The sequence below is a fragment of the Heterocephalus glaber genome, unplaced genomic scaffold (assembly GCF_053883595.1).
Source record: "Heterocephalus glaber isolate CG9 unplaced genomic scaffold, H.glaber_assembly_v1.0 deba00000676, whole genome shotgun sequence".
In the NCBI taxonomy this organism is placed as follows: domain Eukaryota; kingdom Metazoa; phylum Chordata; class Mammalia; order Rodentia; family Bathyergidae; genus Heterocephalus; species Heterocephalus glaber.
Genome location: NW_028258156.1, coordinates 21,621,149 through 21,645,727, shown reverse-complemented (window position 1 = coordinate 21,645,727; position 24,579 = coordinate 21,621,149). Strand labels below are relative to the sequence as shown.

General features: G+C 38.5%; 2 protein-coding genes and 1 pseudogene across 5 annotated transcripts in view; 2 read left to right on the top strand and 1 right to left on the bottom strand.

Annotated features, from left to right (window-relative positions):
- The window catches only part of LOC101703428 (tRNA-dihydrouridine(20a/20b) synthase [NAD(P)+]-like), a 65,727-nt gene that overhangs the window by 1,653 nt on the left and 39,495 nt on the right, over window positions 1–24,579 (top strand). For 3 of the 4 annotated variants that reach the window (XM_004839661.4, XM_087206502.1, XM_021253917.2), the window contains 6 exons: window positions 542–678; window positions 7,343–7,464; window positions 9,713–9,830; window positions 10,916–11,038; window positions 12,058–12,284; window positions 12,979–13,703. In XM_004839661.4, the coding sequence (XP_004839718.1) occupies window positions 563–678; window positions 7,343–7,464; window positions 9,713–9,830; window positions 10,916–11,038; window positions 12,058–12,284; window positions 12,979–13,226 (954 nt within the window). In that variant the 5' untranslated portion in view covers window positions 542–562 and the 3' untranslated portion in view covers window positions 13,227–13,703. Of the gene's footprint in view, window positions 1–541; window positions 679–7,342; window positions 7,465–9,712; window positions 9,831–10,915; window positions 11,039–12,057; window positions 12,292–12,978; window positions 13,704–15,504; window positions 15,601–18,114; window positions 18,216–24,579 lie in introns of those variants that run through there. The other variant, XM_087206503.1, reaches the window with a different exon arrangement.
- LOC147829285 (eukaryotic translation initiation factor 2 subunit 3 pseudogene) lies at window positions 686–5,997 on the top strand (annotated as a pseudogene).
- LOC101704506 (cell adhesion molecule CEACAM21) lies at window positions 6,113–7,343 on the bottom strand. Its single transcript, XM_021253918.2, has one exon. The coding sequence runs from the start codon at window positions 7,154–7,156 to the stop codon at window positions 6,221–6,223; it is 936 nt and encodes a 311-aa protein (XP_021109577.1). The 5' UTR covers window positions 7,157–7,343; the 3' UTR covers window positions 6,113–6,220.

Below are 24,579 nucleotides of genomic sequence, written 5' to 3'. Positions count from 1 at the left end.
ATTATGTGTTTCAATTGAAATTTTTGTGATAATACATTTAAATTTTTTTAAATAATAAAAGTTCATTTGCCCTCTGAGTCACAAAGAATTACAGTAAAAATACCAGGATCCTGTACTAGAGTTATTCTATTAATGCCATTTAACTTTCCTGAATAAACCAAGGTATTTTATTAAAGTTCCAGTCATTTTTAGTATTATATAGGAAATAACTCAAATTTATTGGTTTGTCAATGCCAAACAAAGTAAAATGGAAAAAGTTTAGAAGTCATGTGAGAAATCATAATATGATACACTGGCAAACAACTTCCAGTTTTCTACATCTTTGTTTTTTCACGACTCTTACTTTTTTTTCACATTTATTTATAAGTGAAGGCAGAATTCTGTGTTATCCTATTTGATAATGTAAAAGGAAGCTAAAACAATTTCTAAGCCCACAAGCCTGATAGAAAATAAATATCATTGTCATTTGAAAGTGTTAGAATGTTGGGAATTCATCACATGAAAGTACACTTTCTCCATGCAAACTGATTATCTTTTTCAGATTTGAAACAAATCTGTATTCATGAAGAGTGACTCCATACAAACGACAGTATGTCAAGAAAGGAAAAAAGATCCAATAGAAATTCTTCATTCTGGGCAGCTGGTGAAAGTCTGTGCCCCAATGGTTCGATACTCAAAGTAAGTATTGTTAAATGGTTAATGAACAAGGTTTGTAATGTTGGTTTCATGCTCTGACTTTTTAAAAGTACTATAGAGGGGGCTGGGGATTTAGCTCAGTGGTTCCGCCACCTGCCTCGCAAGCACAAGGTCCCAAGTTCGATCCCCAGTACCAAAAAAAAAAGTATTATACAGGATCTCACCACTTTGGATGTTACCGAGTTGATGCCACTTTCACATGAAGTTAGCAGTATACAAGGCCAAGTAATATCCCTGATGAGTTTCCTACAGACATTCCAGGGACCAAAGGGAACTTCAAATTAGTCAGGCATGTTTCCTTTGTGGACTGTTCTGCCCATGATATTTAGATGGCCACTATGCTGAATGGTGCAGCAATAATGGATACAGCTCTCTTGTTGATAGCTGGTACTGAGTCTTACCTTCAGCCTCAGACTTTTGAATATATACCTGGCTGCAATAGAAATCATGCAACTGAAGCATATTTTCATCTTACAGAATAAAATTGATTTGGTAAAAGAAAGGCCAAAGAACAGTATGAACAGATCTTTGCACTTGTACAAGGTACAGTAGCAGAAGGAGCTCCTCTTATTCCAATTTCTGCCCAGCTGAAATACAGTATTGAAGCTGTCTGTGAGGACACAGTAGAAGTATCAGTGCTACTTCCTAGAGACTTTACTTCAGAACCTTGACTTACCAGGTCATTTGAGGTCAACAAACCTGGTTGTGAAGTTGATGACCTTAAGGTTGTGACTGGTGGTAGTATTCTAAGAGGGGTATTAAAGGTGGGCTGGGAAATGGAAGTCCAACTTTGTATTGATTCCAAAGATAGTGAAAGTAAACTCATGTGTAAACCTATCTTTTATGTAATTGTATCACTTTTTGTGGAACATAATGATCTTCAGTATGCTGCTCCAGGGACTCTTACTGGAGTTGAAACAAAAATCAACCCCCACTTTGTGTCATGCTGACAGAATGGTGCAGCAGGTACTTGGTGCAGTTGGAACTTTACCTGAACTATTTATGGAAATGGAAATTTCCTACTTTCTACTTAGCTTCTAGGTTTACACACTGAAGGAGACAGTGAAGCAGCAGTGGTCCAAAAGCTGTCTAAAATTGAAGATCTTAAGGTCAACAGGGCAGCTTTGTCAACAGGAGGGAGAGTTAGAGCTATCAGGCTGATTTGGGCAACATTGTTTTGACTAATCCTGTGTGCCAAGAATAGGAGAAAAAATTGCCCTTTGCCAGAGAGTTGAAAAACACTGGCATTTAATTGGTTGGAATCAGAATGAACAAGAGTGACAAACCAACCTTCGATGATGACTTCAGAATCCCAGTTAAATAATACATTTGAATGGAGTTGGAATTTCTCTTAACCTAGGAGTTTATTTTCAAAGCAATACCAGGGAATTAATTTCACAGCTCATTCCCTTAGTAGGTAGCTGTAACGTTGTTCTAATTCTTGGTGATGCGTATTTACTCTCTAGTACTAATACAAGGTCTACAATAGTTTTTTTAAAATAAAGTGCTATAAAATCACCTGCCATATGACATCTTCAAACTCTTAGCTTTGGAATCATGACCTAGAATTCAGTCCTAGTATTGCCACTTGTCTGGTACACATATATCACTGTGGTATGATTCTTTTAATTCTTTTGGGAAGATACCCAGTAGGGGAATAGCTGGGTCAAATGGGACCTCTAGTCCTAGTTCTTTGAGGTATCTCCATACTGACTTCCACAGTGGTTGCACCAGTCTGCACTCCCACCAACAATGGAGAAGGGTTCCTTTCTCCCCACACCCCCGCCAGCATTTGTTATTTGTTGATTTCTTGATAGCAGCCATTCTTTCTGGGGTGAGGTGGAATCTCAGTGTTTTCATCTGCATCTCTCAAATGACCAGTGATGTTGAACATTTTTTCATATATTTGTTTGCTGCTTTTACTTCTTTGAGAAATGTCTGTTCACTTCAGATACCCATTTTTGAATTGGATCTTTGAATTTGGGGGGGGGGTCTCATTTTTTTCAATTCTTTATATATTCTAGATAGTAGCCCTTTGTCTGATGTACAGCTGCTAAAAAATTTTTCCCGTCTTGTAGGTTGTCTGTTAGCTCTGTTGGTGGTTTCTTTTGCAGTGCAGAAGCTTTTTAATAAGATGAGATCCCAGTTGTTGATTCTTTCTGCTAATTTCCGTGCTGCTGAGGTTTTGTTCATGAAGTCTTTTCCTGTGCCAATGTCTTCAAAAGTTCTACCTAACTTATCTTTCAGCAAGTTTAGTGTTTCTGTCTTAATATTTAGCTCTTGAATCCACTTCAATCTTAGTTTAGTGCATGGTGATAGGTATGGGTCTAGCTAGTTTCAATCTTTGGCAGGTTGAAATCCAGTTTTCCCAACACCATTTGTTAAATAGGCTATCTTTCCTCCAATGATGGTGGTTGGCTCCTTTGTCAAAGACAAGGTGGCTGAGCATGTCTGGAGTTGTTTCTGCATCTTCTAATCTATTCCACTGATCCTCAGGTCTGTTCCTTTGACTGGCACTGTTTTTACTTTGCATTTCTTATATGCCTAATGATGTTGTATATCTTTGCATATGCTTATTTATCTGTTTTTAAAGATTGTTTCTTCCCCTTTTTTTGCCCATATTCTACTTAAATCCCTTTTTTACTATTAAGGATTTTTAAATTTGTTAGAAAATACACATACCATAATATTTACCTCCTAATCATTTTAAGTGTATAGTCCAGTAGTGTTGATTAAATTCAGTGTTTTATAAAATTATTTCTCATTAAGATTTTAATGAAGTAACGAGATTCTCAGTTTTTAAAAATTAAAGTTTCGATTTTGTTGTTGTTGTTCTTAAGAGTAGGAAAAATTTATTGACAGCAAAAATAGCTTCTGTCTAAGAGAGACAAAAAGGGCACTGGAAAGTGGGTTGCCCCTAAATTTATTCTTTTAGAATAAAGATTTAAGTGCACAGATACGGCCTAAAGCCAACAGAAAAAGAGCTTTGACCTGTCGTTTCCCTATGGAAACACTGCAGTAACTCAGGATAGGCCAAAAAAGCAAACAAAAATGCAGTCCTCTGAGCTGTAGGCTTCACAGGTAGAACACACTGAACTAAATACATTGATATGGTGTGCAAGTGTGCCCTAAAGATGTACACATACATTCCTACTTGTTTTCCATCATTATAGACTATTGTAGCAGATCAAGTTGGGGTTAGAAATGTGAAAAGGTCGTAACAGTGAAAAGGAAAATGAAGGGTTCAGTGGTTCTTCAACCAGCAGTATAATAATGCTTTGCTAGTTAATTATTTTAACTTAGGAGCAGACTAAAAAAGTTGTTTTGAAATAACTGGTACCTGTAAGGGATGTATATATGATCTCTTAAAACTCCATTTCTGGTTTGATTAGCAAGAAGACTTCTATGGCGCTGATTTTTTTCTCTACCCACTGACGATTCTAGGTGTCCAGCTTCTTCAACCCCCAACCTCTGGGATATTTAGAGGGAAAAAAGAAAAACAGGGAAATGACCACCCTCTAATTTCTCAGGATGCAGTGTCACTACCCTATCTACCCTCTTCTCTTCACCTTTCAGATTTTTCCTGTTTTTTGATATATGAGTCCCATGTTTTTTGCTTATATTTAGCAAGAACAGGAAAAAGAAAGTCTGTGCCATCTTCCCATAAACAGATGTTCTAATAAACTTTTCTCATGTCTCACATACAACTTTTATTACAAATACAGAACAAATTTTATAAATAATCAGAAGTGGCTTTAGCCAGGCAAAATTCAGTAACCCAGCATAACATGGATGAGGGAAAATACAGTCTGTTAGGGCTGGAGATCCCTGGAAGAGCTCTCTTAGGAGAACTCCCAATGAATTCTCTTAGGAGAGACCCGTTAGTATGTGATCAATCAGTGAATATCAATTAAAATCTCTTTACAGCCCCAAAGACATTTCACCTGTGTAGCAAAAGGCTGCATGAGAAATACATTTGCCTTTCCTTCTCTTGCCCTTTTTTATTTTAAGTCACACTGGAAGTCACAGACCCCATGCAAGAAAAGGCAGGTTTCAGAGGCTGACCCAGAAACCCAGGGTGGGGAAATCCTCATGTCCTCACACCCTTTTGCTGCCCTTATTCCCAACGAGCATCAGTAGCAGTGCAACTTTCAGTGCTATAAACAGAGCCATGAGCAGGAGCCTATTGTTCCCTTTAGGGCACTCCCACTTTGCAAGGATCAAATGCTGAGACACTGGGGCAGACAGGTTAGAAAATGCACAGGCAGAAACGTGGAACAGGACAGCTGGTGACTGGTCTGACACAGCTAGAAACTGAGCCAGGCCTGTTTCTTGCACAAATGAGGAAAGCCTCTTTTTTTATTTGAAGGCTTTGACAAAAAAGCCTGGAGAGGCTCCTGGCCAAGGGGGCCTGAGGGATTTTGGTGCCTTCCTATCCCAAGGCAGTCAGATCAACTTACACAGCTAAGTAAAAATAATCCTTTTCACAGAAGCAAGCAGTTACAAAAATTAAAATGGTAGAATGTGTCAGAAAAGGGAAAACCATGTGCCTCCAGTTGTGCATTTTTTAACATTAATTTTAACTGATGGTTAACTGTTCTTTTCCCACGTTCCAGCAGATTGCATCTGTTCAAAGTTGAGTTCCCTCATAAAGCTGTACTCTCTCTTTTTCCAGACATTTCCCTGAATAAAGCCCATGCAAGTATTAAAGATGTAGGTGCACTTACGCATTTTCCATTGGGATTGCCTGTGGACCTTGGCAAATCATTTCCCTAGTTGTTTCTGGTGGATTCTCTGGTGATGGGCTTGCCAGAGGGCTTAGGTGGTACTCTGGCTAAGCACCAAGGTCTTTAGACCCTGATCTGATCTGACAGTGGACAAGAGTATAGAATTTCCCAGTGCACTATTGCTTACATATTTGGTTTCCCTGGGTATGCTGGGTTTCATGTCAGGGTTTGGAGAGTGAAAAACATCATTGATTTTACATTTTGGGGTTTTTTTTCCTGCACATGTACTTAAGTGGAAAAGGAAATAACCCTCAAGGTTATGGCAAATTCAAGTTACACTCTGATAGGACAGGACTATGATGGGAAGAAATGAATATGCTCTGAATAAATAACTTTAAAACAAATCTAGGCTGGGAAAAAGGGGAGGGGAATAGAAACTGGCAACTCTCTTCCAAAATTGGCTTTGCCAACTTTCATTGACAAGGAAGGTTGGGTTTCCTACAGACTTCCAGATGGTACCTTTTCGTTTATTGACATTTCAGGGAGGTGCTGCAGCCTGGAAGTCCTGTATTAGGGAAGACAGTGTGAGGAGACTTTTTTCCTTTCTTTTATGAGTGTAAAGAATTCTAGGGAGGCAGGTGAGAGATGTGGAGTATGTCATCAGTGCTATGACACGACAGGTTACATCGTTTTTACTTCTGAATAAATTTATTGTGGGGGGTGGGGCGTCTGAAGTTGATGGCTTTGATTGCAGGGCACTGAAGTTCTGGGAAGAATGTTCAGTTTCATCCATCTTGTTAGAGTTGTCCGTGGGGCCTGGTCTCACCCTTCTCCTCCTCCTGCTTCTCCTTCTCCTTGTCCTTCTTGTTCTTGTCCTTCTCCTTCTCCTCCTCCTCCTTCTCCTCCTTCTTCTTGAAAAATAAGAAACATGCCAGGGCACCCATCAGAGCCACCCCAGCCATAACTCCAACCACAATGGGGAGAATACCCCATTGTGAGCGACCAGGACTTTTCTTTCGTATATTAGGTTTCACAGACAGCCTGATGATGCCACTTTTTCTGGAACTGACAGGGTTGGAGACGACACACTGATACTCCCCAGCATCTTCTTTCTTGAATGGGTCTATGGTGAAGGTGACATTGTTTGGGGACAGCTTCTTCCTCCCTGTCACCTGCACAATCTGGTTGGTGAAGAACCACCGGATGGAGATTCCAGGATCACTTGACAAGCAGGTCAGGATCACAGAATCATTTTCTCTGACTGAGGTGTGGGTGCTCTCGAGGGTGGGTTCCGACACTGGCCGGTATAAATGAAACTGTCCTCCGGTAGCTTGCAACATCATAAAATTCTGCATTATGATTCGTATGGTATAAACTCCCAGGTCTCCTTTATTGAGATTATCCAACATCATAGATCCATTGAGGAATATTTTCTGTCGACGGTTGTATAAAGGCCCATGTGTAGTTGTTTGATCAGATACCTTAAATACTGCAATGTTTTTAGCAGGATAAGCCCCATCACCTTTATACCAGAGATAGGATCTAGTTTTGCCTGCCACATTCCTGACAACTAGAACAACAGATCCCCCTTCAGCAGCATTAAAAGGCACCGCTTCAATAGTTGGTTTGGCAGTGGTAGGTGTGTTCCAGAAGATTAAAACTGAGGCTGTAAGCAGGAGCACCTGCCAGGGAACAAATCCTCTGTGGGAAGTGGCTGAGCCCATCTCCATCATCTCTGCTGCCTGCTCTGTCCTCCCTCTGGAAAAGAACTTTGGCTCCAGAAAGGTTTCCAAGCAGGTCTGCTCAGGCAGGTTGCCTCTGCTGTTCTCTCTCCCTCTTTTAATAAATATTTAGTAATTAACTAAACTTATAAATACATATGGCATCTTCTAAGTGTATAGAGTTTTGTATGTTCACAGGTTGGCTTTTAGAACACTAGTGAGAAGATACTGTTGTGATCTGTGTTACACACCAATGATAGTTGCTGCTGATTTTGTCAGATCTGTAAAAGCCAGAGACAGTGAATTTACCACCAACCAAGGTATGTGAAACGCATAGTTTGACTTCGTAAAACTTAAAAACAAATTCTTTTTTTACAAACTCAGCCGTTCTGTCTACTCAGAGACAACATAATTCAAAGATTTTATAGTCTTTTAGTTCTTAAAATGTCTTTAGTATGTAAATATCATAGTGGGTATCTTGTAAACACATTATAAACAGTGACCTATATAAGGTCAGCCTTTCTTAAGGCCCACCTACCACCTTCTCTCCTGAAGTATTATGTAAAATAAATTTCTGTCTCAGTGCCTAAAATCTTGTCCCATTCCAAACTATCCTCCAAACAGCCCATGGGATCTGTCTTTAAACATATTTAAATTTATTTTTTGGTTTTTGGTTGTTTTTTTGGTACCGGAGATCGAACTCAGGACCTTGCATTTTCGAGGCAGGCGCAGTGCCACTGAGCTAAATCCCTGGCCCATTTTAATTTAAACATGATCCTGTCTCTTCCCTGTTTACAGTCTTCCTTGAACCTCTTATTGTCCACAACACTGGTTGTCATTGTTAGCCCCAGACTAGAGGTATTAGTATTTTCCAGACACTTGCCAGAACTGAAAATTTTCCAGCTCTACCCTAGACCAACTGCATCAGAAACTGTACATGTATGGTTTTGAAAAGCTACCCAAGTAATTCTGAGCTTGCCTAAAGGTTGAGGACTTAAAGACTACAATTCCGGCACCAGCCTCTTAACTACCTCTCCTGCAGCCTTGTCTTCCATTAGTGGCTTCCTTACAGCCCACCTATTTTTTCTTCAACATTACTAAATGACTTTAAGTGTCTGAACATGCCCTGTTCTCTCACACTTCCCAGTCATATCTATCTTCCAGATAGTCTCCCTCTGGCAAACTATAGTGCATGATTCTTAACTGAGCTCTCAGTTTATAGCCAAGGAGGCTTTCCTGACCACTTTTCATTTATGCCCTCCCTCCTAAGCAGACTCCCTTGCTTCACTCAGTCCTACTGCATTATAATTTCCTCATTCTGTGCCTATCTCTCCCACTGGCTTATGGGTTCTTTGAGGACCAGAGCTATAAAAATACCTTGATTTGTGTGTCCTCAGCATCTAACACTGTGCTAAAAGTAGATGGTTGTTAAATTGAAAATCTGTACCTTGAAGTACAAAAGGAAAAAGCACCCTACACCCCCAGGAAAATAAAAGCAAATTCTTCTGTCCCATCATAATCCTGAAAACTGATGGATTGCAATAAAAGCCATAAATCAGTGCAAGAGAGGGGTGGAAGGGATAATGGCCAGAAATCTTCATTTTGATAAACACCCAGTGAGCCTTGTACAGGTAGTCTTCAAAAAAGCTTAGTATGTTAAAATACATCCATCCAGAGATTATAACACTAGCCAAAGATAGTAAAACATCTTTTCAAAACCTAGGAAAACTGACACATTTGGCTACATTGAAATTTAAACTTCTATATATTAAGTGTACAGATATACACCAAGAACTAGAAAAAAAAATACCACATATCCTCTATAATAGGGCTAATTTTTTTGTTCTGTTAAGAAAATTACAAATGATGGTAAGGAACAACAGAATCACACATAAAAAAATGTGCCAAATATGAAGAAAGCTCACAAGATACACAAATGTTACATATACATTGTAGGACAACTTGTGAGGAAACTAGTACCTTCGTGTCCATATTGATACGTATCTGTATTGGTAAAAAAATGTCTATCCAAGTGATCAGACTTTTAGGAACATACCGTGTGAATATACTCACATACAATACTTATATTTGCAAGAGTATCATTATTGCAGCGTTACATGCATGAGGTACAAATAAAAAGCAGTTTGTAAGTAGCGGATGGTCCATCCATACTGTGGAGTTTGCCACTGAGAAAATATCTGAGTGCAACTCCCAGGTACATCAGGAAAAGAACTGTAGGCATAGCAGTGTTATGTACAATGATCACTTCCGTTTACATTTAATAGGTATGCATAAAATCACTCTGGAATAAAATTAATTCCTACCTTTAGGAAGGGGGTCTGCTTGTCAGGAGTCTAGGAACACTTTTGATTTTATCAAATTTTGTAGTGTTTGGATTTTTAGTGTAAATACTTTTAAGATATTTTTAATGTTACCTTATGTGAACAGATGCTAGCTAGGCCAAAAGTATTTATTGGTATTTTGTTTACAGACATTAGAGTTTGGTATCTGTGTGGGGGTGTATTTGTGTTTATGTGTGTTTTAATGTTGAGCTATTGGTTTTATCAGGTGATTGCCCATTGATTGTTCAGTTTGCTGCTAATGATGCAAGAATTTTATCTGATGCTGCTCGTATAGTGTGTCCTTATGCGAATGGAATAGACATTAACTGTGGTTGCCCGCAGAGGTAAAGCTCAAAGAAGTTGGAAGAGTTTTTTAAAGGATTAGGAAAAAAACTATGTGAACATGGTAAAATACCTTTCTGGTTTTCCAAAAATTAAAAAGACATAAAGTTAAAGCACCAGGGCTTTAAATAAGAAAGAAGGAAAAAAAGTATAAAGAAAGATTATTTTGTAATATAATTTCATACCAGGTATGGTATCCTATACCTGGAATCCCATCACTCAAACACTGAGGCAGGAGGACCTCAAGTTCAGGACTTACACAGTGAGATCCTATCTCAAAGAAAAGGTTTTTCTTCAAAGGTTTTTCTGATAGCTGAAGTAGTATATAGATCCTTGACAAGTAATTTGTTCCCTTCAACAGTAGTATTTTTTGCATGGATCTGCCTTCAACCTCATCCATAAATAATTACATGAGAATCTAATGTTTATGACAGTCCTCGAAATGTATTTTTACTATTACATTTTTTTGCTGTAAAAACTGATTCTGTGATTTAGGAGATACCATGTATCCCATAGTTACGGTATTTGGTTGGGTTTAAGTGACTGGGTTTGGAAGGATGGACTTAATTTGACAAGAATATCCCTACTATTCTAGGTGACCTGTCAATTCAAAATGTGTCCAAAGAATAAAATCAAGGTTTTAAGAACAGCATAATCTACATCAGATTACACATATTTGTGTACTCATTAGGAGAGTTAAATGAACCGTTTAATTGTATTGGAATGCTGTAAGCCAAAAATATCATTCTATTGAGACCTCTGGATATGCACAATAAACATCAAATTTGGAATTTAAAAAGTCTGAAATAATTGCTGTTAATTACAAATACTTAAATTTGTTTTGGTTGAATGAATTCTAATTTAATATTCTCACTTGCCAGTGAAAAGTGTGAGTACTTTTTGATCTGGGAACATGTTTTCCTAATCTCATTGGTCCGCTTAGAAATGTTGACCTATGAATTTTTAAAATCTGCTTCATTCCAGATCACTAGATAAATACACAGGTGCACTTACATTTCAGTGCTTTTAGAATTTATCTTCTATCTGCTGTTTATAATTCATCTGTTATTGCATCTGCTTTATAAAGGTGGGCAATGGCAGAAGGTTATGGAGCTTGCTTAATAAATAAGCCAGAGCTTGTTCAAGATATGGTGAAACAAGTAAGAAATCAAGTGGAAAACCCCAGATTTTCAGTTTCTATTAAGATAAGGTAAAAATAACATTTAATCTCTTAATCTATAATCTATTAGTAACATTTAGCCTATGAATCTAATGAATCTCTAATTCATTTCTTAGGAAATAAAAGTATATCTTTTTGGGTAGTGATGTGGGAGCGTCTGTCCTAAATTAGTAGCTGGTATATGGAAATGTTGAAACAAGGTATTTAGTAAACAAGTATATAGCCTAGTTTTTATTTCTAATCCTGAATAACTTCCTCTTTTTATTTTTTAACAAAATTAAAACATCTCTTTATTAAAAGTTCTCACTCAATTCTCAACTTTTCCAAGTACTATTTAATTACTTTCCTGGTACCAATAGTAGAAAATAGGAAAGACAAGCAAATACAGGCAAAAGACAGCCAGGCATGGTGGTGCACACCTGAAATCCTAGCAGTCTGGGAGGCTGAGGCAGAGGGATCACAAGTTCAAGCTCAGTGTGGGTAAGCTAGCAAGACTCTGTCTTAATAAGGTAAAAATTTTAAAAGGCCTGGCGATGTAGCTCAGTGTAAAGGCCTTTGGTTCAATCCCCAGTGAAGGAAGGAAGGAAGGAAGGAAGGAAGGAAGGAAGGAAGGAAGGAAGGAAGGAAGGAAAAAAGGAAGAAAATAGGAAACACAGTTGCACTAAAATTTAACAGTTAAAAAAAAAAAATCAGTGTTTGGGTACAGTCTCCTTAGGGGTTAGAACATGCACATCAGCTATGAAGATAGATTCTGTCAGTTTCTCTATGACAGTATCTCGATAACTTTTTCATTTCTCAGTCCAAAGGAAGGCGCACCAGGTAAGGTAAAACTTACTTGTCCTCCTGTTGTTGCCAAGAGTGAAATAACTAACTTTGAGATCTTCGGTGGGAACAGATCCCTAAGCAAAACCTGACAGTATGAAATAATAATGAGATATAGCAAAGCTAAGTAATGTAGAGGATGAAATATCATTTTAGTTAATGAATTAAAATTTTAGCACTAAGATGTGTGTGCTGTGAACAGATAACATGTAATTTTGAAATAACAGGATCCATGATGACCTTACAAGAACCGTAGACTTTTGTCGAAAGGCTGAAGCAACAGGAGTTAACTGGATTACAGTCCATGGAAGAACTGTTGAAGAAAGACATCAGCCAGTCCACTATGATACCATTAAAATAATAAAGGAAAACATGTCTATACCTGTGATTGCTAATGGAGACATCAGAAGCTTAAAAGAAGCAGAAAAGATGTGGCAGATTACTAGGACAGATGGTAAGAAATAAGTATTTTGATTTTATCTTTTAATTAAAAAATAAAGTGAGGGAATCGTGTTAATTTGATTTTCATTATTTTTCTTTAACACTGAGCCATATTTTCCCAGCAGAATGATTTAAGCTAAGCAATTTATTAAAGTGCTGCTAACTTTTTTTGCTTGGAAAGAGTAGATTATTAACTGGGATAAATCAGTTATTTTTCTACTACCATCACGTCTAGTGCCCAGTTAGGAATCTTCCAGACAGCCTATTAGTGAAATAAAGGACTAGAACAGAAATGAGTTAATGAAAAGTTCATTGACCAAAAGGACCTCAGAACTGCTGCACTCATTATCACCTGAAATTACTTGCATGTGAGTCAAGCCAGATGGTAACTATGCCTAGATGGGAGAATGCATATAAGCAGTGTAATAAACAGCCGAATTTATGATAGTTTGGATTTACCTTAATGAAAAACTAAAAACTAATTGTTTAATGTAGCTGTCCTTTAAAAATAATTATATAAGTACAATTAAATTTCTTGATTTAGAAAAGGTACCAAAGTAAATTTTGTATTAAGTATCACTAATGTAATAAGGACATTATGAACCCTTGTAATAAAACTTTAATATTAATTTAATGTTTCATTGATTTTGAACTAATAACCATGGACTCTTAATGTGTGGAGAAATAAACTGTGCTTTAATTTATAGGTGTGATGGTTGCAAGAGGACTGTTGACAAACCCAGCCATGTTTGCTGGATATGAGCAAACACCACTGCAATGCATCCGGGACTGGGTTGACATTGCTCTTGAACTCGGAACTCCTTTTATTAGTTTCCATCAACATTTAATGTACATGATGGAAAAAATAACTTCAAGGCAGGAAAAGAGAATATTTAATGTGCTGTCAAGCACATCAGCAGTTTTAGATTACCTTACAGACCATTATGGCATTTGACTGGACTTTCCAAATTATTTTAATATTTTCTCTTATACCTACAATGAAATCATATAAGGTCACATCTTAGTTTTCACTTTAAATCAGTGGCTCTCAAAGTTTAGTATAAAAATAATCCCTGGGCGCATTTTTTGAAAACAAGACCTGACTGCATCCTCAGATTCTGATTCAGTGAATCAGGTGGACCAAGAAAGTTACAGTTTTAAAGAGTCAGGAGCTAGTGGTGTAGCTCAGCGATAGAACCCTTGCCTAGCATGCAGAAGGTCCTGGGTTCTATCCCCATCACCACCAAGAAATTAAACTTTACTAAAAAAGCCCAAGTGCTTCAAACATCCTGGTCATCCTAGGTCCAAACATCAAACTCTGCTCTGGATCTTAGTATGGATTGGAGGTTTTATTGTTTTGTTTTGTTTTTTCTTTCCTAAAGGAATTCTGTTTTTAACTCTTTTAAATAAAGCTTATTTTAATATTGTGAAAGTATGACTCACATTGTATCTGTAAGTTAACATGAAGTATGTTTTTAATTAAATGCAGAGAAGTGGAGGAATAAATGCCAATATCCATATAAAAAAAAACAATAGAATTGACTCAGGACTTACCTTAAAAATCCAAATTGGAAGGTCAGACGGATACACTTACTAATTTAATTAGGTATGATGATGTATATATATATAGTTTAACACTCAGATTGCAGATCGCAGGAGGGATCCGCAGTGAGTGGCCACATGGCCTCTCCGTCCAGAGCTACTTAACAGCTAAGCAGAGCAGGAGTTGCTCAGTTAAGTGGCCACCTGTCACAGGTGGTGGCTCTGGGGACTTAGAATGACCAGTTGGAATTCAGGCTCTCACCCAGTTACTCAACATGTAGGGGTTAAACAGGGAACGGATTTTAAAGAAAAACGTTATTTTGCATTTCAAGAACCAGACTGCATTCCTTGTTGCCTGAGTAGGTCCAATCCTGAGCCAAAGCCCTCCTTCACTGTCTATTCTTACCAGCTTGGCTCATCACCACCCATCTCTGTCTCAGGCCCTTTCCCTAGCTTGCTGCACTTAAACTTTTCGTTAGACTTTTAACTTTTCAGTTTTGCACTTTAAAAAAAAAAGAAAAACGCTTTTCGTCAAATGTCTTCTCATTTGAAAGGTGCAGTATATAAACGTAGATGCAGTCAGAACTTCGTCAACTCAACTGAAGTGAGTTACACGAGTCTAAGGCACAGAGCACAGCAGCGTCACTGAAAGGGGGCACAGGATTTGGAAGGAACCTGTATGGAAGAGCAAAGAATTCTGTGGACCGGGGATTTAGCTCAGTGGTGTCGCTGCCTGCCTCCCAAGCACAAGGCCCCAGTACCAAGAAAAAAAAAAAATTCTAACATACGATTAAAAATGACTTCCTGATGGTTAATTTATGCTTTTCCTCTTCTGTTAACATGTCAAGTATATGTGTGATAAATATTTAAAAGGGCCGAATTAAATATGTCGTTATAGTTTGTAATTACCTATTTTCAACAACAGTTCCCGAAATAAGTCTCTAGGCAGATGGGTTTCCTTACTTTCCCGATACGTTGTCAATATTGGAAAAGCATCTTTCATTGCGCATACTCAAGACATTTGGAAAACGGTAACAGATGACCCCCAGACCCACCTTTACTACCACACCCGGAGGGGACCCTAAGGTGTATCTCCCCGCCTCGGCCAGTTATCACTGGCCCTGGAAAGGGTGGGCAAAGGTTCCGGTGCCGTCGAGAAGTCCCATTCTGTCGCGTTCCGAACAAAGCGCCGGCCCCGTAGCGAACGGAACTGAACTTCTGAACCACTGAACCCACTCCTGCGAGTCCCGGGCAGCCGCTCGTTATTACAAACTGACAGGAGCAAGGCCATAGGCCGAAGCCTGCGCCACCCTCGACGCCGCCGCGGAGTAGGAGGCCACAGCCGACCCGCCCCGCAGCTGCACCGCCCGGTCTGCGGGAGGGGGCGGGGCCGCCGGCGTCTGACGTCCCGTGCGTCGCCCGCCGCGGAGCAGCGCGGGAACCGGCGGCCAGGCGGTGAGGCTGCGGGCCTGGGTCGCAGCGGGGTGGTGCTGGGAGACCCGGGCTGGGCCCTGGGAGACCCGGAATTGGAGGCGGGAGGCGGGACGCGGGAGGCGGGAGGCGGGGTCCCCGGAGAGATCCCGCCCGCGGCCCGGAACCCCCTCCCGGACGCCGCGCCTTGGGCCGCTGACCTCGTTTTCTTCCGAGGAGCGAAGTAAAATAAGCGTTTCTCTGTTTAGGTGCGAAGACACAAAAATGACAATCCAGTGGGTGGCAGTTGCAACCTTTCTGTATACCGAAATAGGACTCATTTTACTCTTCTGTGTACCTTTCATTCCTCCTCAGAGGTAGGAAATCCTCCAATCGTTAACAGTAAATACTTGATGCGCTCCTGCAGCCTGCGGAGAGTGATAGGGAAGACATTAAGATAAAAGGTTCTGAGCGCCCGCTGTATAAAAGGTGCTCTTTAAAAACATCGTTTTGCATAATTGTGTGTACAAATGAAATAATTCTTTTCTCACTTCTCAGAGGAAAGGAGCCCAGCCCTTTTGGTTCTGTTGAGTACAGATACATTAAAACAGTGCTTGTACTTCTGTCCTGTCCTGACACCTGTCCTTGTGTCGTCAGATTTTTTTATCTTTTCTTTTATAGCCCTGAACTGAAGCAGTGAGGTAAATAAATATAAGTGGATAAATTGTTTGCAATACATCATGGGTACAAAAATGTTAAATTGGGGCAATGAAATGGCAATTTAGAAACCGAAACCAGAAAATGATTCTTGCTTTTGGCCTTAGGTAAGAAAGAAATCGTTTTGTGAATGGCAATTTTACCACATTTTACAGTGTTTCACTCAATTAATGAACGTATATTAAAAAGGGCTGAATGTGAACGTATCAAACCACGTCATTAAGTAGTGCTGGGCATTTTAATCTAAGCATTGACTCACTTTATCCTTATAACAATACTCATTAGGAGTTTAGTTTTAGATCCAGGAATTGGATAGTGTAGAAGATGAAACACATTTGTGATGAAAATGTTGCAAGGAATTTGTTTACACTCGTGGTATAAAAAATATTTCGTGAGAGCCTAGAGATAACCCACTTTAAACCATGGCATAATACAGTCCTGGGACTGGAAGAAAAGTTTACTTTGGCTCAGAATCAGTGTAGTCTTTTACAACTCTTGCTCCCCTATCAACTCACTTCTGTTCTTGTCTATCAGCTAGCTATACTGTGGCTTTTTTCTTCCTTACGAGAGAAAAAAGTTAAATCATACTGTTGTAGTAGGGAGGATCTTCAGTTATTTCATCCAACCCACTCTTCTCACATACTGAGATCCCAAGAGGCCAGATGACCAGGCTGAGGTCCCCTAACTGATCTGTGACAGATTCCACAGAAAAGTATGGCCTTTAGACCAGTGCTTTCTGCTCCTGGCACTGACTCTTCTTTCAAATCTCTAGTAACACCTGTTTTTCTTTCTGATAGTATCTAAAACAAAAGAACCCCATATGTTGAAAAGAAAAATCTTGTTTATAAACATTTCACTGATAAAGAAGGCTTAAGGATTTAAAAGCAACTTGTCAGTTGATCTCTTTCTCCATCAGAGTGACTCATAAATTATAGATCAGTCTTTTTCTTCCTGCCAAATACAGCTTTTTACCTATCCTGAACAAGTACCTGTTAGATATGTATATATGTGCATATGATATAAATTCTCTCGTGTACAATTAAAAGTAAGAAAGTATGGTATATTTACAGTATGTCCCTGCAGTGTGTGTATTAACATCTTTACCTTTTTTTATGTGTATTGCCATAGTCTAGCCTTCAAAGAAAAGACTTCAGTCTTCCTTTAGTCTCTGGTCTTTTCGCAGATAACCCGGTGGTTAAAGGCACATGCTCAGAAATGACTGCTTGAGTTTGTGTCCCAACTCTTACTAATGATTTTCTTTTGGGATACCTGGGATCAAACTCGGGACCTTGTGCTTGCAAGCCAGGCAGTGGAACCACTGAGCTAAATCCCCAACCCTCTTACTAATGCTCTTCAATCCATCTAGACTATTTATGTTCCCATCTCATTTCCCCTGTGTTCAGATCTTTATCTGGGTAGAAGGTAAATCTCATGAATATATACATACATGAAAATTACATGGGTATATACAAACGTAAAAATTAACCAAGGTATATATGTAACTTTTTTTTCACTTTTATATATGTGTGAGTGTGATAAGATTTTTTACATCCCTCGTGGTTAAAGTAGAGAAACTCCTCTACCTGGAGATATTAAAAATGTACTACACAAAAATAAATGTGCACTTTAATAAGCCACCTTCACCTGAAATGTTGCTAATTGTTAGATGAATAGACTGTCATTTCTTACTGTAAGAATACCTTTTTAAAGGTTTTTTGGTTTTGGTTTTTGTGTTTTTGCTTGGTTTTCGTTTTTGGGGTTTTGGGTGTTTTAGAGACGGAGTCTCACTATGTGTAGTTCAGGCAGGCCTTTGAACTTACTGGGTAGCCCGGGCTGGGTTCAAACTCATGGCAATCATCCTGCCTCAGCCTCTCAAGTGCTGGGACTAAAGGCGTGCACCCCCATGCCCTGTACTTTATTTTAAGGTTTTGCTCATGTATGTTTAAAAGTTATTTTCACCTTAAAATGTTTAAACCACTAGACAAAAGTTAGTCAATGTCAGATTATTAAACTTAAAAGGGTTATTTTTCTGTTTCATTATTCTATGTCATATCCAAGAACTAATCAGTATTAAAATTAAATTTCGCTACTTCTTTTTACTTTACTAAAGTGTTACTTCAGCATTTCAAAAGCTACTTTATTTTTATACCTAATGTAATTGTATTGCTTAACAGATGGCAGAAGATTTTGTCATTTAATGTCTGGGGTAAAATTGCAACGTTTTGGAACAAGGCTTTCCTAACAATTATAGTCCTATTGATCGTTCTATTTCTAGGTAAGTAATAGATTCCCTCCTTTAAATATGCATAACTCTGGTTCTTTTTTAATGACTTCCTTGGTTAATAATTATAGAGATTGCTGTTGATATACAGTTGGCCTTATACAGTATATTGATAGTAGATAGATACTGATATCTTGATACACACTTGATAGTCTTCTACATGCAGAAGCAAAAATTTCAGGAGAGTGCAGAGGTTCTTCACATCTTTTAGGTTGGTTTAAGGTTACATAATTGCACCAGTGCATAGCCAGCTTTTCAGAGTTGCCAATAGCTATTTCTCATGGTTACTAGTTATACAGTTCTTTGTTACAGTGGTATTCTAGAGTCTTAACTGTTAGGAGATAAAGAAATAGAATCTTCATGTTCTGAAACAGAATCTTAGATGCAGAGTTTGAATCTTGATTGGATCCTGGTATCTTCATTTGTAGATGCAAATACTCCAAAATCCAGAAACATCCTAAATCCAAAACTCTTCTGGTCCCATACATTTTGGATAAGGAATAGGTTTTCATCCTGTTTGAAATTTGCATGATAACATTATTTTAGAAATTAAAAGTAGAGCTTTAAAGGTTCTTGTCAAAACAAAAGTCCATAAGTCTTAATAATCACTGTGGGTTTTTTGGAAGTAATACTGAGTTCAGACAGATTGACTTGTCTGAGATCACCTAGCTACTTCTTGAAGTATCACTTCTTGGCATTTCAGCTTTTTTTTTTTTTTCTGTTTGTTTGAGATAGAATATCGAACTCACTACATAGCCCAGGCTGGCCTAAAACTCACTGTGATCCTCTTGCCTCAGCCTCCCAAGTGCTGGGATTAAAGGCATGTGCCACCATGCCCAGTTCAGCAACTTGGCTTTTCATACACATTACAGAATATGTTCTCCCTCAGAATTCCCTCCCAGTTATGTTGTGCGTTAAGTTTTCCTGGGGCCAACCTGGGACTATACCCACCACGTTCGACACTGTTTTGTGAGAATCGATTGCATGTTCCCCACTACCAACCTCTGAAACAGAATCAGTCCTCTTTATAAAACTGAATATCTGTTGTGGAGAGGGTATGGTATTGTTAAAAACAGGAAGGTAATTGTATTACGTTGTGAATGGGTTTGTGCCACATTTCAGAATGTCAGTATTCATCTCATGGTCTGTTAATACTAATGCAGTGAATCTCCAGCTATATAATAAAGCATGGTAAACTAGTAAAGAGATAAAGAAAACTGGTCTCTACCCTACTCCCACTAGCTGGATGACCGTGGGAATGGCATTTCATCTCTCTCAGTTATTCATCTGTAACATAATTCACACTCTGAAATTACCCTCAGAATTTTTACTGAAGGCTGCCACTTATCGGTGTAAGAGAGGAGAGCTGCGGTTCAGGTCCTTTGGCTCACGTATATCATAAGCCAACTTACACTCACATGAGCAAGGAGAAATTACACTGAAATATAAAGTCGTTTCAGAGCAGCTCAAGGAAGGAAGGAAGAAACCCTATTCCAGAGAGGGAGTGGTCCTAAGAATTGAAATGCCCTTCCTTTATCCCTGCATATCTGTGTTTGTCTCCTTCATTCTTACCTCTGTATACTCTGATTGTCCACCCTCAAGACAGACAATAGGCACACACAGCTGCCAGATGTTATCACTTCAACCACGTACAGTACCAAGATTAATTAGCCATCTCTGAATCCCAACTTTAAGTTCCAAGAAAACAAATTGGTCCAGTTAACACCATGTAACCACTCTTCATCTGGAAAGATATGGCTAGAGTGCCACAAAGCAGAATCCAAACAGCTGGCTGGAGCCTGCATCTGCAGGCAGAATGGGTAATTCTGCTCCATTAACATCACGGGTAGTTAAGGCAGCCAGATAAAACTTACCTTTAAATTTCAGGGTCTTTATCTCAAAATGATCTTATAGTGCCTGCTTCCTTAAGGTGTTTTAAGGTTTTAATATAGTAATACATGTGAAGTGCATAATGCAGAGTCCTAGTCTACTAAAATAAAATGTTGTAATGCAGAACTAATAGATTACTTGAGCGTAGTTTGTATTTTGTTTGTGAAATGTGTTTCATTTTTCTTGTTGATTCTGTCTCTAATAAGTAATTTATATATATATATATATATATATATATATTTTTTTTTTTTTTTTTTTTTTTTTTTTTTGTACCAGGGATCAAACTCTGGACCTTGCACTTGCAAGGCAGGCAGCGGAACCACTGAGCTAAATCCCTGGCCCAGTTATAAAGTTTATATATATATATATATGTGTATGTATGTATATTCCTAGAGCCAATAATAACAAAGCCTGTATGCATGTCTGTATCAGGGTATAAATTTAAGTAGAAAAGGAAGTAGGAAACAGAAAAATATGTACAAGGTGTGATTAAAAATACAGTGAATGTTGAAAACCCTTTTTTAATTTATTACAGTAAGAGACATGAATCCCCCTCAAAATACTACCCTCACTTCAGACACACTTATCCCATCATTCTTGCCGCTTTCTGAAGTAGCGGGTGTCTTCAGCTGTGCAGTCATGGCTGCCTCAGTGTCCTGAATTGATTCAAAATGTTTACCCTTCGTGGTCATTTTGACCTTGGGGATCAGCCAGACGTCACGCAGTACCAGATCTGGTGAATAAAGTGGATGAGAACACACTGTAGTGATTTTATGAGCCCCCCTTTCCCTTGGATGACATTCAGCAGCAGCATCACTGTATTTTTTATCATACCTCACAGAGAGACTTCCTGAAAGAAGACTTCCAGAACTGCTTCAGAAAGTGACAAGAATGATGGGCTATGTGTGTTCAAAGCAAGGGGAACTATTTCAAGGCAGTTAATGGAAATGTGTTTTTTACTGAGATATTTTTTAAATTGATATATTCACGAGATATTTTGATCACTCTTTGTAGGTAAAAGATTGAAGGATTAGTATTTGTAGAAGTACATTCCAGGAATTAGGAAGTTTCTATAAATGTGATCTATCAAAAAACACCATCTTCACATGATGTATAGAAAATTGATTGCATGTCATACCCTTCCCTTGTTGTTAACCTCGTTCCCTGTTTCAGACATAGTTTTTTTGATGTAATATACAAGTGATCTACTCTACAAATGGGTTTATATGACCATTTATTCTCAAACTTCACTAATATTGGCTAGCCTTTTGGTTTGATTGGTTTGTTGTCAGCATGCTCTTACTATATTATGGAAGCAATTTGAAGAATGACAAAGATAAAACTGCTAATAAGATAGCGGAAACCAGTACTTTGGGGAGCAGAGACAGGAAGATCAGAAGTTTGAGCCCAACCTGAGCAACTCAGTGACTTAGCAAGACCCCATCTCAGAAGAGAGAGAAAAGGGCTTAAGGTGTTTTCCAGTGCAAAAGCCCTGGGTTTAATCCACCATACCACAGGAGGAAAAAAAAAGAGGAAGCCAGGCTCAGTGGCACATGCCTGTAACCCCAGCTACTCAGGAAGCTAAGGCAGGAGGGTCACAAGAAACCAGCAAAGTTATAAAAAGATCTGGGGATTTAGCTCGGTTTTGTAGCTCAGTGGTAGAATGTTTGCCTGGCATGTGCAAGGCTCCACATTCATTCCCCAGTACCATCAAAAAAATAAAAAAGTACACCCCCCCCCCCCCGCCACCACCCAGATCTGTCTCAGAACCTTGCACTTGCAAGGCAGGTGTGGTGACATTGAGCTAAATCCCCAGCCCTAAGAGTACATTTTATTAAAGAACATCAAACAGAGCATTTTATATAACTCTGTGCAGATACATTTGTGAAAACCTGGGGTAATAGTGCAGAAAAATATAATTTGTCAAGTGAATCCAAATGGATATATAAAACATATACAGACTAGTTTTCATAAAAGAAATATAACATTATGATGAAGGACCACTACTTCAGAAAAACATGAAACTAGATTGCTTTGCCATCAGTTCTGCCATCACTTTGAAAAACCAGGTAATACCAATGTTGAACTGGTCTAGAACTTAGAAAAAGAAAACTTAAAACAAAGCTTAGGAAGCTAGGGAAAAAGCAAGCTCTGGCACTGAAAGTAAACCAGAACAAACACATCAAATAGTATGTCAGATAGTATATGATACAGGGAATTCTTTCAAGCAGCTCATATTTTAAGAACAATAAGAATTGTAATAAAATATGAAACTTCAGTTAGTAGTTTTATGCTTGGAAATTTTTAAACTATGTATATTGCAGCATGGAGCAAAGAAGTTTTAATAGTACTAGAAGGTAAGATCTTCAGTGACAGAAACAAAAACAGCATACAAATATAAAGCCAAAAAATTAAGAATTTTATAATTTTGGAGTGCATTGTTTGGGTTTTAGTTTGGGGTGATAGTAATGTGGTAGTAGATGGATGTAGGTTGCTCAATAATGTGATATCCTAAATGCCACTGGTTGTTTAAACCAGTTGATTTAATTTTATATGGATTTCACCCCAGTTAATTAAAACTCTGGGAGACTGAGACAGGAGGATTGCAAGTTTGAGCCTAGCCTGGGCAATTGAGTGACTCAGCGAGCCCCCATCACAAAATAAAAAATGGGCTGGAGATGTAGCTTAGTGCAGAAGCCTTGGGTTCAATCTCCAATCCCGCAAAAAGAAAAAGTAAATAAAGTGAACATTTTTTTAAAAGACATAGGAGTCCTGTTATTAGCACTGACAAAGGAAATTTATGTTAGACTATCCCTTCCATGATTAAAAATTCTGAACCCTGGGTAATATGAAAAAAGCATTTGAAAATAAAAGAGTATTTGGTAATATAACCAAAAGCAAGCAGAAGGAGGAGGTCAGTCTATCCTTAAAGAGGAAATCACACTGGGTGTGATCAATTTTATAGCTTCTTCTTTGTTTATTTGTTTGTTTGTTGAGACAGGGTCTAACTATGTAGTTCAGGCTGGCCTTGAGCTCACTATGTAGTCCAGGTGGCCTCAAACTCATAGTGATACTCCTACCTCAGCCTCCCAAGTATTGGGATTACAGGCATGTGCCACTACGCCTGGCTTTTATGGCTTCTTTTCCAACCACTTTACAGTCTACATGGCATGGGCAGCTGCCACTCAAAAGCCAGTGGCTGCTCTGAAGGTATGAGAAAGGCCAAAAATGAAGGGGAAATGTCTAAGATGGATGAGAACCCCAGAAAGGAAACCAAAGATCTGTGAATAAACACACCTTCCCCTAAGTCCTTGGCTGACTCTTGAACCGTGGATAGGTAGGGAAGATTCCAAGGAGCTCGTGGGGACATTAGCAGCTGGGAAGCAGCAAGAACTGATTGGAAATTTTGCCTGCTGCCTACCAAGAAGAGACAGTTTGAAGTTTGAGCCTTATGTAAGATGGGCTTGATAAAGACTTGAAAACTTTTCTACTGAAATTACAGAAAGACTCATTTCCTAGGGATAGAGCCTGTGTCCCGGGAATTAAAAATTTACTGAAGTAAAAATTAAGCCAAGCAGACTTACCCTTTAAAAAGTATAAAAATTAGTCAGGTACCATAGCCCACACCTATAATCCCAACTCTCTGGGAGGCTGAAGCAGGAGGATCACAAGTTTGAGCCTAGCCTAGGCAACTTAGTGACTTAGCGAGACTCTGTCTTGAAATATTTAGAAAGGGCTAGGTACATCCCCCAGTCCTCTGGCAAGTATCAGTGAATACAAAAGATTGAAATCGTGCAGATGATATAAAATAGAAAAGAGTAACAAATACCAGGAAAAGTCTACCTGTTTGGAAATCAGACAAGATACTTGTCAATAACACTTGGACCAAAGAGCACACAAGAAAAACTAGAAAATATTTTAAGTGAATAATGAAAATGCATCAAAATTTGTGGTATGTCACTAAAGCACTGTTGAGAGGAAAATTTATAGCTTAAATGTTTATTAGGGAAAAAATTTAAAATGACTGATCTTAATTTCTACCTTAAGAATATTCACTCATTTTTTTTAATTGGCAAATTAGGATTAGAAGGAAAATCCCCTATTGTAAGGAATCTGACCTACCAAAAAGCCTCAAGCTAGCATCATACTGTTTTAAATGTTGAAAACTTCCCCTGTAAGACTGAGAACAAGGCAAGGATATTCAGTTTTACTGTTTTTATTCATTTAAGTAATAGATGTCCTAATCAAGATAACAAGTCCAGAAAATAGAACGGATACATTTACAAAGAAAGAAGTGAAATAGTACTTATTTGTAGATAGTATTATTTGGGCTAGGGCGGAGTTCGTTTTGTGGTGCTGGGGTTAAACCTAGTGTCTTTCATTAAGCTGCATCCCCAGCCCTTGTTTTGTTCTTTATTTTGAAACAGACTTCACTGAGTTGTCCAGACTGGCCTCAAACTTGTGATCT

Coding starts and splice junctions, on each gene's coding strand:
- LOC101704506 (XM_021253918.2), bottom strand. CDS start 7,156: ATGATGGAGATGGGCTCAGCCACTTCCCACAGAGGATTTGTTCCCTGG.